The sequence below is a fragment of the Mizuhopecten yessoensis genome, unplaced genomic scaffold (assembly GCF_002113885.1).
Source record: "Mizuhopecten yessoensis strain PY_sf001 unplaced genomic scaffold, ASM211388v2 scaffold8111, whole genome shotgun sequence".
Lineage (NCBI taxonomy): Eukaryota > Metazoa > Mollusca > Bivalvia > Pectinida > Pectinidae > Mizuhopecten > Mizuhopecten yessoensis.
This window is the reverse complement of record NW_018407384.1, coordinates 319,123-333,531: the sequence shown is the minus strand read 5'-3', so window position 1 is coordinate 333,531 and position 14,409 is coordinate 319,123. Positions and strand designations below refer to the sequence as shown.

The window sequence follows — 14,409 nt, the reverse complement described above, 5'->3', positions numbered from 1 at the left end:
TAATATAGTATTTAATAGGCTATTTAAGAGTATACTGTAAATAGACTATTAGAATATAGTAATTATAGGCTATTTAAGAGTATACTGTAAATAGACTATTAGAATATAGTAATTATAGGCTATTTAAGAGTATACTGTAAATAGACTATAGTAATTGATAGACTGTTTAACAGTATACTATAAATAGACTATAAGAATATAGAAATTAATAGGCTATATAAGAGTATACTGTAAATAGACTATTAGCATATGGTAATTAATAGGCTATTTAATAGTATACTGTTAAAAGACTATTAGAATATAGTTATTGATAGGCTTTTAAAACAGTCTATTTACTATTTCATTACTAAAATAAAAATTTAATTGTACTGTTTTTGGATTCTAAAAAAGCAGTTATTATATACTACATTTAGATATTAACCATACGATGATAATTTACTGTATTTGGATGTTAACTCTATCTCATAATGTGCCCTAAAAAAATCCTAACATCAGATAACATGTTTTGCATTTGATTTTTAACATTAGATATTAATCTACATTGGGATATTAACATTTCATCGTAATGTACTTTTTTAGATACCTACATTGAACTGTTTAGTGTATTTAAATACTAACATGACAACATGTTTGCTTGCTTTATAATGTTTCCTTTTCACATGCAGTGCTATACTAGTACACCGGCACAGGGTTGTACTTTTAGTTAATATGAATATGAGACAGCAAATTCGTCATATTTTCGGTTAAAGGGTCATTCCACTTTTAGTTCAGTTTTAATAACAAACCATTTATGATATACACCATATAAATTATTTGGCTTCTTAAACAAATATTTTTTCGAAGAAAGAAAGAAATAGAGAATTTGGTTTCTTGTCGAACCTTTGCTAAAACAATGTGTCGATCAAGTCTTAAAATAATGTTGTTTTTGCTACATATCATGGTTGCCTATTGAATACCATTCAATACGACTATGACAAACCAATATTTTCACGTGCTCAACTATATTTGAAGTGGTCTGCCACACGTATTTGTTCTAAATATCGATTTTTGTGTGAGTTTATGGTTATTTTCCTTTTGTTCTGGCGTTCCTGTTTACTTTTTGTACTTACGTTAAATTCAGATTCTATTCTACAACAAATCTGTCACCGAGATAACGTGGTATTTCTGTGACATCATTTGTAGGCAGCAATCTCGGAGGTCATTTCTGTTTACTGTGTGAATCCTTTGTCAAGCTATTACTGTAGTGAATGATATTTGTAAAAAACAGATACAAATTGTAAATAGTATAGTTCCATTGGATCATATAGGGAAATTAATGTACAAACACACATACTATAGCATTTTCTTCAATACAATCAAGACAGCCATCGACAAGACAGCGATGTACGTACCGTGACTAGGACAATCGTAAAATATATCACTTTTATCAAGTTAATATAATTTTGTATATCACAGCTACGATGCTGTTATCATCCTGTCCATTCTGGTGTGTCCTGGGTACACCGATAAGATCCAGAATACAATTGTGGTAGAAATATTTCTATATTCCTTTGAAGTATAACAGTTATTGCCAAAATTTAATTAACGAAATACACATTCAAAGTGAACTGTAACTGAAACACGTCTTAAGTGTACTTTTAGCAACACGGCAACGACCAGTTTCCGGTCGTTTACGTCAAAATTACTTCATTAAGTTTATCGTTTATTATCACGACGACGTCTTTGCACGATTACAGATCGACGCTGGTGACGTCATGCACCCCAAAGACGTATTTGTAATTTGATTTCAAGTGATTTAACTGTATATGGTAACTTTATGATATAGCTTTAACCTTTGTGTCTATAAAGGTAAACGAGAATCACACACTGGCGTTACTACTCCGCTTTATTGTGCCCATGGTAATTTAGTACCGTCTTTGACAACATACCGCTGAAGAAAAAGGTACTTTGCACTGCAATTGCTAGATTTCATGATGCATCATGTGTTGTAATGAAGAAAGGATGGCTCGATTGACGCATACTTCACGACATAATAAATACACTTTTTTTTGTATTTTATGGCTATATGTTTCCTAAGAGGTATCGAACGTAACATAGTGTCGATGTTGCACATAGAAAATGTAATGTGTGACAATACAAAGACAATGTTGGAGGTTGTCCGGCAGAGAGATTGCGTATTTTAAGAGTGTTGTTGGACGTTAGATTAACAGTTTATTGGGGCCATTTCACCCACGATGTAACACAAAAGCTACGTAATGTCAGAAAGGTTTCTGTTGGTGGCTGTTTCACGCAGTCGTTAAGGCACAGAGACTATGAAATCCAATTGTAGGCAACATTGCACCCATCAGTAACTCCGAGATCAAGACAGATTAGAATGTAACAACAAAATCAGGTTTTACTTCAAGCGCCAAATTGGTATCATCATGGAAACAAATATTAAATGTATCACCTCTCTCAAAATAACATCAGAATCTGAAGATGCTTTGATTAAAACGATAAGCTAAAAAAAAGATGTCATAATTTGTTTTAATCGTTCGCCTTACAACTCCGTATCGAATTATTAGAACGTGCAGGATGACAATTTTAACACAAAACAGACAAGGTCAGTGCGTAGGATTGTCGCCATGCAAGCTGATGGAGGTGGGTTGCGTCAGATTGCTAGCGCGGCTGATTGACTGTTAGAGACAAACGTGCATTATGACTCGGACACCAAAACAAGGACGCGCTGTCGTCAGATTTCTTACTAACACGGCCTACCTTACATAACCAGTAAAGGGCCTTTTCAATTGACCTGGGCACCATATCATGGAAGTTGTCTCGTTTACCATGTACATGCAGTTCTACACCCTCTGCACTTTCACATTCGTCCGGCGTTACACTGACAATACATACATTATTATGTCCGGAAGTATATATATACTTAAATAAATACACACGCACAGTTTAAAACTTAACTGGGTTCAACAAGCAGTGGTAACGTGCACGTATACAGCAATGGAAACACCGAGTCATTCATTAAAACGTACGAATGATTTCCCAGTAATTTCCACACCTCGACGGTACAATAAACAGGTCAGGAACACATCGTATGATGTTCATTTAAACATAATTAACTGGTTTCAGAAGATAGTAAAATCGCCAAATTGAGAGAGTCATATTTGTTTATATTATTGTTCTTAATAATTGTCATGACACAGAAGTTACTTACACTAACATAGTAACACTTTAATTGATATATCATTAGTTTAGACTATTGATATAAATCACACTTTTTGACACCGCTTTACTATTACAACGGTAGCGTTAAGGTGCACGCGCGTGACCTCCTACACGTGTATCTTTGTCTATACAGCATGTAAAGCTCCTCCCAGCTACTTCACTAGTGGTTAACTGATAAGGGGTCGACATTCCAGATAAATCCAATCCAATCTCACGAGAAAGCCATGGTCAGGTGAAGACCGCGTAATGCGGTACTGCTGCTGTACCGACAATGACGCATTAACAATACCCAAGGTCACGTGCGTTAAATCTTAGTAAAGAAACCCCCAATTTGAGTTCAGAGAAATTCCGGAAATTGAGCTTTAGAAGGATAAGCTCTCCAGGTTTTGCTAGCTAACAGAAAACATGCACATCCGAATGAAACCATAAAAGTCCTAGAGAAAATCAATTGGTAGTTTTATAGATAATAATATCAACTGTTTCGAAAATAAAATCGTTCAGAGTTTGTTTCTGTACAACTATTTTTCCACAAGCATGTACATTGAGCAATGCCTGGTTTAATTCGTACGGTGTTTTGCAATCAAAATTAAACCTTTTCTACGTTTTAGAAATTGAACTGTAACACACACTATAGTTACCATCTCCAATGTGACCGAGACCAGTAGTAACAATGTTGTTATGAAATAAAGTATTAGTGAATGCACACAGTCAGTTCCTTTTACTGTTCAAACAATATATGTTTCATTTCCTCTAAAAGTGTCCGTCATAAACAAAATTAGTGTTAAGCTTATATTAACGCTAAAATGTAGTTGTCATTCCTTTTTGTAAGTAATTCAAACAATAGAGTATAGAAATCAAATCAATTATTTTGTGTTCTACGTTTTGTATTTAGTCAAATACTCATTAAGGTAAAGTAAACTTCTAGCTTTGTTCCATCGAAGTCAAACGTACTATGTGAAAGGTTTCTTGTTATGAACACAACCTACAGAAGTAAACAATGGCAATATTTTATTTTATTTATACATTTATTGGATGAAGGACATTCTAAAGCAGTAATATTTTTGAATTTTTCTGTCTGTCTGAATGGAATAATTGTCGGGGTCGTTTGTACTGCCAGCTGTCACTTATTCGGACACGCGTAATTGATGGTCCGGCTCCGAAAAGAGAGCCGGATTCAGCAGCCGTACCAGTGCAATTCAACAAGCTACAGTGGTATTTTCGTCTCCCAGACTTACTGGACCCCGGCTTATACTTGCGAGCTGAACTTTACACGACCTGTCTCTGCGTTTGCCGTTTAATAATTACACAAGTCCCTGTTAGACCCAGCCCGTCATGGTCGCGTCGTCTACATGCATGGTATCATGTGCAGTTGAAGCATCGCGTCAACATATACTATTTATTAAATCATGATACATGACATTTTCTGAACAACATGATATGTGGACTAATTTTAAATTAATAAGCATACCGCTATCGGATTGGTCAATCAATGTGTGTGCGTTTACATCCATTGAGTACCTTGTCATAACTTAGATATAGAAAAACATTGAGCGGAATCGTCGGGTGTGTATTTTATGTAATTTAGATGATGTTGAAGATGAGTTTCATTTTATTCTTAAATGCCCATGTTATTCTGATTTGCGACTTTCATAGGACTACTGAGTGTGAAAAATACAAAAGAAATAACGAACTCAAGGAAAGATTAACAAAATGTTAATTCGAGAAGAACCCAATTATTATAAATAGCTTAGTTGCGCTTTCCAAACATATGATACTGTTTCTATTTGCAATTGTGTTGTGAGTGTGTGTAATGTTGTGTAATGTTGTGTAATGTTATTTTATATTATACACTGTAAATATTGCACTGTTGTTACTTGTAACTGATGAGTCGAAAGTCTCAAAGTAATAAAGAACTTGAACTTGAACAGCCTTAAAGTAATGTGAATATAGATGTGGTCCTTTCCAAAATTGAACCTTTTTTCAATTACTTCTGACCTTACCCGGAACGCATTCATAATTAATAAGAAACATTTCGCAATAAAGAAGAAATATGCTTATTGAATTTCCCTTACGAGGCTGGTAACATGTTCTTTTCCTTTTAAATAATTGCTTATGTTTGTATAGCTGATAGCTGTAGTCTAGAACAAAACTCGTCGGTTTAATTTGGCAAAAGATAGTTTCTTAATTTTTGTTATATTGAGTGTTTGAGTCTGATTCAAAACTATTAGGAGCAAAAACTTTCCTTTTTTCATGTAATAGAACTGAAGTCATGTTGTACTGTACCATTTATTATTGGGTGCAGTCTATTTATGAAAAAACCTGAAATTACATATTAAAATTAAATTGTATTATCGTTAACGAGGCGGTACAAAATATATTATCTTAAGAATGCTGTTATTCTGTTAACATTATATTTCTGATTTGAATTGTTCAAATAAATTACTTTATTGCTCAAATAGTTGATAATATGTTTATTACACTAGTTTAGAGAGTTTAGTAATTAGATCCACTCATATGTAGGATTATTTCCATTCATTCCACATTGAAAATATTCACATCGAAGACAGATTATGTTAGACATGCAGCGATTCATCGTTTTGGCGTTGTTTTGTTCGTTTGTTTGGGGTTAAACGATCTCACAACTGCCAGGATCATATGAGGACAGGTGCCTAGGGAGACACCGCCTGAAACAGAAAGTAGATAGAAAAAAAGGAAGACAGACTTATCGTTTTAGTGCGAATTGATAATTAAAACGATATCCTATATAAGACAACAACAGGCCGTTAATTATCAAAGGCTATAGACAGTTCTCATTTCTATCGTATTTTATATCTCTCTACAAAATCCCAACAGACATATATATTAGGATAAGAAAACCATAATTATTTTTATAATAATTCGAAACCTAATTGTTCTGCTTTTTGATTGTAAGATGAGGATCACACCAAGGTACTTAATTGTTGAATAGAGCACATCTCTGATTGAAACAGAACTACTACCATATGAATTATGTGGTTACTTAAAGCTTCACCAAAACGTCAAAGATGCATTTACTTAATTGACACAGAAATGGTTATTTAGGGTGCCTCGGTATCCGTGATCGCTAACGCGCACAGTCATTGTACTACTGTGTGCTATCAAGCGTGAGCTTCAGACCACTCGCTCTCCCAAGAATTTCGGTTCGATTCTCAGCGGTGGTGGAAAAAAGAGACTGATGTCTGATGGGGTTAGTTGTTATCCCTCCGATGGCACGGTGGTTTTCCCCCCGTGGGTTTTCCTCCACCACGAAAAACACATTTGTTCCCTTAGCGGCGTCGTAATAAAAGCTCTACAGAGCTTATGTTTGTTGTCGACAATTGTACACGACGGTAATAAAGATTATTATTATTATTATTATTATTATTATTATCAGATTCAGACAAGAGAATGTCAAAGAATTCACACGAAGCATTACCATTCTTATCGTTAAAAAAATCTGTTTTCTACAAATGAGGTTTAGAAAAGTAAACGTGACTAGACAGTTTACCATGAAGGATCCCACCGAGATACCTAACTGTTGTGTGGGGACTCTGTAATAGAACTACTATCGTACGCTGTACAACACTGTAGTTGTTAGATATAAAGTAGTGTGTGAATTTTGTTGCAATAATGTTTTACGTTGTTAAATGACGTGTGTAGAAAGCGATAAGTAAGTCAAACAAAACGTATTCCTGAAATCAATGAGATTTGGATATCAACATCAACTTTTTGATGAGAAATTGACAACGTACTACGGCCCAAAGAATGGATTCAGGTTCAAGTACTTCTGACACGAATCTGCGGTTAATATCAAATGTATGAACATGAATATGTTTCAAAAATCGTTTTCATCCCAGACAATATTGGTTACCAAACGTTCCCTAAGTGACAGGAGACTATGATGTCGTAGATTGCTATATCACATAGAAACGCTCCCAGGCCTAGCGTCATTGTATAAACTAATTTATTACCGCAATTGCTATAAAAGTAAAGATAGGTCTTCTGTCATTCATCCTTATTATTTAAATTTTGAGTAAGATCACCGAAGCGTGCTATAATAAATATCATTTTATCACATTCCGGAGCTTCTGATCTTCATCCATAAAACCAATATTACGTCAACAATCTGCGTTCACCACGTTCACTATTTCCATTTCACCGCAAAATGTCACGGCCTAATAAAGGAATATAATGGAAATTGTAAGATAATGAAAACAGTATTGATTACTGTAATCGAATGACTAGAAATGGTTTAACGATGTGATGTGATTAGGGGAGCTAACAATCTGGGCTATACTATTATACATATACGCTGTACATATAGGCCTATTTTCTACTCCACTTACCGGCCATAAGCTCCCAACGAGAATATCAAATCTAACAGCATGATGGTAACTTATATTTTAAATGGAATTGGTCCTTTCTTCACCAAGTCATTGTACGATATTAATAGTGAAGTTTCATCCCAATGGCTGTATCATATAAATGATACGTCGCTGTTCTGTTGTAGATTGATAGTTATAGACGTAGTGGCTTGATCCAGTGTCAACAAAGTCATATCATCTATGTTAACGAGTCAATTAAATTGAAACAAATAAATAATTCAACGTACAAATATTATCGAAATGATGGATTGTATTGTCATGTTTTGTGGTAATACAAATTACGTTTAATAGTAACCAATACTAACCAATTAGGGAATGTCATGGCCAAACCTCATCGGAAATGAAATATTAATCAACATATGTTGTTTGCTAAAACATTTCATAATTGAACTTCCGGCGATTTAAGTTATGTAGTGCCCCTATTTAGCTGTAGGAGGGATAGCAGCTATAAATAGTCGAGGCTACTCACCTCTTCATTCAGACTTTACTAGTCAGTACGGTGTGTCAGTGTCTGCGATAAACACACATCTTACCTTATACACAGCGACCGGAGTTATGGTTACATGTAAGTACATGAAAACGTATTGGTTTGTTTTAGATGATTTCTTTAACTTTAAAACATGTTCCCGAATTATCATTGATATAGAAATTTAGATATGAGTTATTTGTTTAAAACGTATTTTGATATTTTGATTTTATTTTTCAAATGTTACAATTATTTCTGGTATTGTCGCAGTTATACAAACAATGATTAGTTAGCCGTTTGTTTATCATTATCAATGCCGTATTGGTTCATAGACAGTCATAGAATAATGTATATTGACATTTCTATACAAAACAATGCTAATCTTAAGATTTTATTATCAGAGAGTGAACACTGGTCCCACATACTCATGTAACATTTAGTGAGGTTGTTGGTTATTTTAAATATCTTATGGTGTAAATTCGTAGTTGCTCGTTATTATTTCTAACCAAATCTTCATGAGGTTTCAAAACTTCGTTAATTCATTAACTGATTCTTATATTTATTATCTCTGATGGAAGACAGTTATACAATGACGCTGTTTATTCATAGGAGTTTCGTACCGTTATTGTTTCCTAGTGTCATAAGTTCCTGCTGCTGGATTTCCTAGCATTGGTGTCCTCTCCTTTTCTGTTGTCTTTTACTGTATTTTGGTGTCTCCTCGGTTCTTTACGTGTTGACTTTGTAGACGCTACGATAGTTTACCAATTTTATTCCACAATACAATATGAATTGTTTCACATTTGTCTTAATAAAACCATAACGTGCATGGATGTTTTATAACTTGTGATCCGTTTAATAAATATAGACTCGGTGATAAACATGTTTATATCAGAGACGAAAAGATATTTGATCGTAATCAATAGTCAGTGTACTAATCCACGTCTTTCTCTGAAGATTGACCTGGCAGGAAATGACGTCAAATTGTGTTGCGACAACACAGTTAGTGTTTATTTACATTTTGGCATTTGTGCTTCATAATGTTTCCCTCTGTTGGAACCATAGAAAGGATGTGATATTCAGGATAAAATAGGAACGGTATGTGACAAAAAGTTTTCATCACTCTTGGTGGTTGGTAAAAAATGTTCATCATTTTCTCGTTATTTTTTAGGCAAAAACACTCACAGCTCGTAAAAACTGATCAACATATACCCTTTTCGAGATAAACATGGTATCCAGTCATCACTTGTCATTGAAAATTCATTCGAATGATTCTTTAATCGATTTGATATCTCAATTGTTTCTATATAGTCTTGGCTTCTGGACGATATGTGGTTTATGTATCTAACGGGGAAATGCCTTTTTTCTAGCTCATAAGATGTTAATGGTGACTTATTGTAATTATTTCCTGATGTTGTCTTCCCTTTTGTTTTATTTTGCCTCGTTATTTCCTGATTTCCTGATCTGGTCTAGTATCGTTGTTCAGTTCCGATTTTGTCTGTGTGGGCTAACGGTGTTTTTATTTTGCTTTACCCCAGTAGTAGTAGTAAGCAGGCTGTAGTTATATAATGTAATACACTCTCGCTCTCTGTTATAATACATACAAGCTGCAATGCACACAACTTACTAAACATGATAACAATTGTATGCAGCAATATGATTGACGCGAGTTTAAAAATAAGAATATATAATTTCCTTTCTATTATGACTGCAACATTACAATTTATGTCCAGCCTAAGTTAATTCTGTATAGGTTGATCTGAACCTCGATCAGAACGCATTCATGCTAGTGTTATATAAATTATCGGTTCTACGTTATTGCCTACAATTAGTTCATTTCCCAAGTAACCATGGTAAACCAAAACGTATATATATATAATCTAATCTTGTTTTTACTGATGCCTACATTACCGAGTGACGATTTTACACTCGGCGATAAAATTGAATCAAAATATTGAAAAACGTTCGGTTACAGATGATAACAACTTTATCTCACGTTACATTGTAAAACTACAAGTCATCATGATTACTTTAAAACAAATAAAATGAAGTAAAATTATTATATCATATGTTTTGATAGTGAAATAATATATGAAAATTAAAATCGAATAAAAAATAAATAAAAAAAATCCAAACAATATACTTAGACATTCGTCTTAAGCACTGTGCATTAAAGTAAAACGTTGTTTGATTTAGCTCATTTTCCTTTAAAAAAATATTTTATTGGAAGTTCCAATGTGTTGGTCTGTGTATATGAACATTTCCCCCAGAAGTATTATTTGTAATACCTCTTTGTCGGTCTATGTATTTGGACATTTCCCCCAGAGAAGTATTATTTGAAGTATTGTTGTGATACTCTGAGGGTTTTGACATTTTCCCCAGAGAAGTTTTATTTGTAGTTCCGTTGTGTTTGTCTGTGTATTTTGACATTTTCCCTAGAGAAGCATCATTTGTAGTACCGTTGTGTTGGTCTGTGTATTTGGACATTTTCCCCAGAGAAGTATTATTTGTAGTACCATTGTGGTTGTCTGTGATTTACCGATGTAATCTTCCTAACGGTCGTTATCCTATAATGCGCAGACACAGACGTCTTAACCAGACAAAGATATATTGTTTTTTACTTAAATACTGTACTGTGCGTTCGTTCCAGAACACGTTCCAAATTGTTTCTTTTGTATGTGAATATGTGTGATATTTTTCTTTCTGAAAACAAACATAAATACATGTACTTTTTATCTGTTAAAATTTATAATACGAGAACTTATTAAAACCTTCGGGTTTTAAGTTTTTGTATTTTTGGCTGTTATCATATTACATAGCGCTATGAATGCGGTATCGGCCTCGGTAGGGAATATTTCTGACCATAGTATGACATAATGATTGGTGATTTGTTGACAAAGGTGTTTGGCGATATGATAAAATTTGAAATGAAATGATACTTGACAATGATGATCTATTTTGGAACATACCTGTAACAGTATTTAAGAAAATAAAACGACAGATTAAAATCATTCCAACACCATAGAAACTATAGCATGGATTACTTTTATATATCACATAATGTAGTGGGTTATCCAGTGAATAAACCCGTGTCATAGTTTTTGCGTACTAGCCCATGTAATATGATCTATCAGCCCTGTGATTGGTTGTAAGTTTCAATTGTTTCAATTGTGACGTCAGGCCTAAAACAAGTACATGACGTCACAGACTTACGAACTCGAGTCAAAATGATGTCTTTTTACATTTTAAGGCTGCATACAAATTGTCGTTTTACACGAATAATTGCCACAAATCTTGATTGTGTGATAAAAAATGAACCTACATTCGTGTTCATTATGAAACTCGTTACGAATTTTTCATGGGAGCTTTGACTCGTTTCATAAATCTCATATGAACTTATGTTTATCTTATTTAAAACAAGTAGAATATTTTCTAATGTATTTCATGCTTTGTTTTTCCAGATATGGATACGAAACTGTTGTGGTTGACAGCTCTGGCTGTTACAATGTGTGCAGTTTCATTTACCTCCGGAATGTCCCTTTACGGAATGTGCCTGACGACTTGTACCAAGTGCTCAAATGAGTTCGGCTCCAGATTTAACGAAGGAATGTGTCAAGAGGTGTGTGGAGAAACGAATGGCAAAAGTATAGAATCGTCATGTGAGACGGGATTTGACGTGGACAAGCGCTCAAAAGAAACCGTCCATATCTGCCGGAAGTACTGCGTCTCGTGCGTGCTGCGATATGGTCATAGTTACAGTGGCGAAAAGTGCGCTAACCTGTGTATGGATACAGAAGGCATGAGCATCGACGCTGATTGTATGAACATGGACTTCTGGAATTTAAATGTGAGACGCAGGAGCACTTAACAGACACGGGAGGATATCCATAATTTATTTTTGCATGAATGAGAAATAGTAATTTATTTTGTTATGAAAACAAAAGTGTGAGTAGTTTCGAGTAAGCATCACATGACATCTTCGTATTCCATATTAAGTTATATATTTTGTTTAATTTGTGTGGACGCATTCTCCTCCGACAACCAGGATGCCCTGTCGGACATTGGGCTGCTTTATGTAATGTGTGGGGTAGGGTGGAGATAGTATCGAACGATCAGGTATTCGCCTGATCCAATTACTAAATATATTAACACTGATTGAGTCTCATCGCCATGCGACTAGAGACAAGAGGCAATTTATGTATGCATAGGTATTAAGTGTTTTATCATCAATTGAGCAACAAAACGGAGATAATGTTCGTTTGAATAATCTCTATAAAATATTAGAAACTCTCACGATGTTTTGGCTCATATCTTCTCTCATAATGTAATAAAACAAGCAATGGATCACTGAAAATCCTACGGACGCTGCCCGCGCTTTCTGTCTAAATGGAGACTAACGGGAAATACTGCTAGAGCTCTACGTACTTTGTTATTAAATAGTTAATGTTGCATTGCTGTTTTTGAGTCGCTCTATATAGATACATGTTTATCTAGATTGTTTACTACGTGCGCCACATTCCGCTCAATGTGTTATTACTGTCGTTGTATGTTTACATGTATCAGATCTCAACATAGTGATATATTTATCCTCAATCTGTGATGATGGTTTATGTCGCAAATTAAAAATGCCTTTCATTTATTTAGAATTTGTATTCTTCATGTTCATTTGTTTAAGAATGTAGACGTATACTCACATAAGCTTAACTGTTAAGTCACTGAAACAGGGTACGCATTAGCTATTGTCAGGGTCATTATGCATTTATTGAAATTGATAATAAATCTGTTTCGTCAGCAACAGTCATATTCGTTAGAATATCAGCAGCAACAGTCATATTCTTTAGAATAGATACAAAACATTCGTTAAAAATATATAAAATAGTATAGTTAAGGAAAGAGCTTTTAACTGTAACAGGGCCTGTATTCATGAAACCGTTCTCATGCTCAAGCATGACTTTGTGCTCAAGCCTTATATCTTGTTCCCGTTATAATTTAATAAAAGAAAAATCTAACTTTGTCAATGATTTGGGGGGAAAATGAAGAGACTTAAAGACAAATACTGTTTCAATGTTTACACTTGACTTTTTGACCATTGGCATGATCTATGTGAGTTACAAGAAAGCTGGTTTGAGCACAGAACCTTTGCTTGAGCATGAGAGTATTTTCATGAATACAGGGTCAGTATTGTAGCTTACAGCATATGAAGCACTCAAGTAAAATTGAAAATAACCCAAACTGGACGATTATTCTGTAGCTGATAATTGCCGACATGAAAGTGAAAGGAGCACTGCTTGTTAACACTACTCGACATTAACTTATGATAGACAACAAACCTTGTACTCATTGAGATATCTTGATGATAATTACATGCTTAACGCTTAAAAAACATATTATGTTTTTATACAGATATGTCTTGACTAATTTATTTTATGGCCACTTTATTTCTTATAACTTAAAAAGTTAAACAGGGAAATATAAACTATATAATAATTAAATAAAACATTGTATAGTACCTTATATGATAGGTCACTTAACGCGATTCAGAGAAATAAGATGCTCACATCATATCGCAACTGGTCATACAAACAATAACCTTCACAATTAATCATACATATAACTGTAATACTATTAAACATGTCGTGTAAGGCATTCAAACAGAATTCATTAACGTGCTGCTCGAAGATCATTGATTAAAGCCAATAATACGAAACAAAGTAAAAACCATTTTGAACTTCAGTAGTAAAATGAGAAAACACCAGTACAAAATTCCATAACTACAATGCACAATGACAAATAGAAGTCGATATAGAAGACAATAAAACCAGAGATGCCGTTGTTTAAACCGCCTAGTCAATACTCTGCAAAGAAATAGAACCAAATATATGCTTTTCATTATATCATTTTTTGAGTATGCATTATACGTATGTATCCTAAAAAGACCCAGCATGGGACACCTTATCAAATCTTTACTTGTGTATGCACATGGAGTCAATTGAACTTAGATTAAGAAGTGTTATGTACCTTATTATGTCTTCAAATAAGCAACATGACAAAAACCTTACTAACATATTCTATCATAAACGATGATGATATTAATTTCTCGTTTATTGATATTCCTTTCCTCATTAGTAGCACCAAACGCTATGATAATGTGACGGCATTCATTTCATGTTAACTTTTCTTTCCTCGTTAGTAACGTTCCAGACCCCCATCTCACTACCAAACGCTATGACAATGTGACGGCATTCATTTCATGTTAAATTTCCTTTCCTTGTTAGTAACGTTCCAGACCCCCATCTCACTACCAAACGCTATGACAATGTAACG

At 34.2% G+C, this 14,409-nt stretch overlaps 1 protein-coding gene across 1 annotated transcript; it reads left to right on the top strand.

Moving 5' to 3' along the window:
* The first annotated feature begins 8,085 nt into the window (after positions 1–8,085).
* On the top strand, positions 8,086–12,724 carry LOC110454928. The gene is made up of 2 exons (XM_021504744.1): positions 8,086–8,187; positions 11,547–12,724. The coding sequence occupies exons 1-2, from the start codon at positions 8,178–8,180 to the stop codon at positions 11,951–11,953; spliced, it is 417 nt and encodes a 138-aa protein (XP_021360419.1). The 5' UTR covers positions 8,086–8,177; the 3' UTR covers positions 11,954–12,724.
* The last annotated feature ends 1,685 nt before the right edge of the window (positions 12,725–14,409 follow it).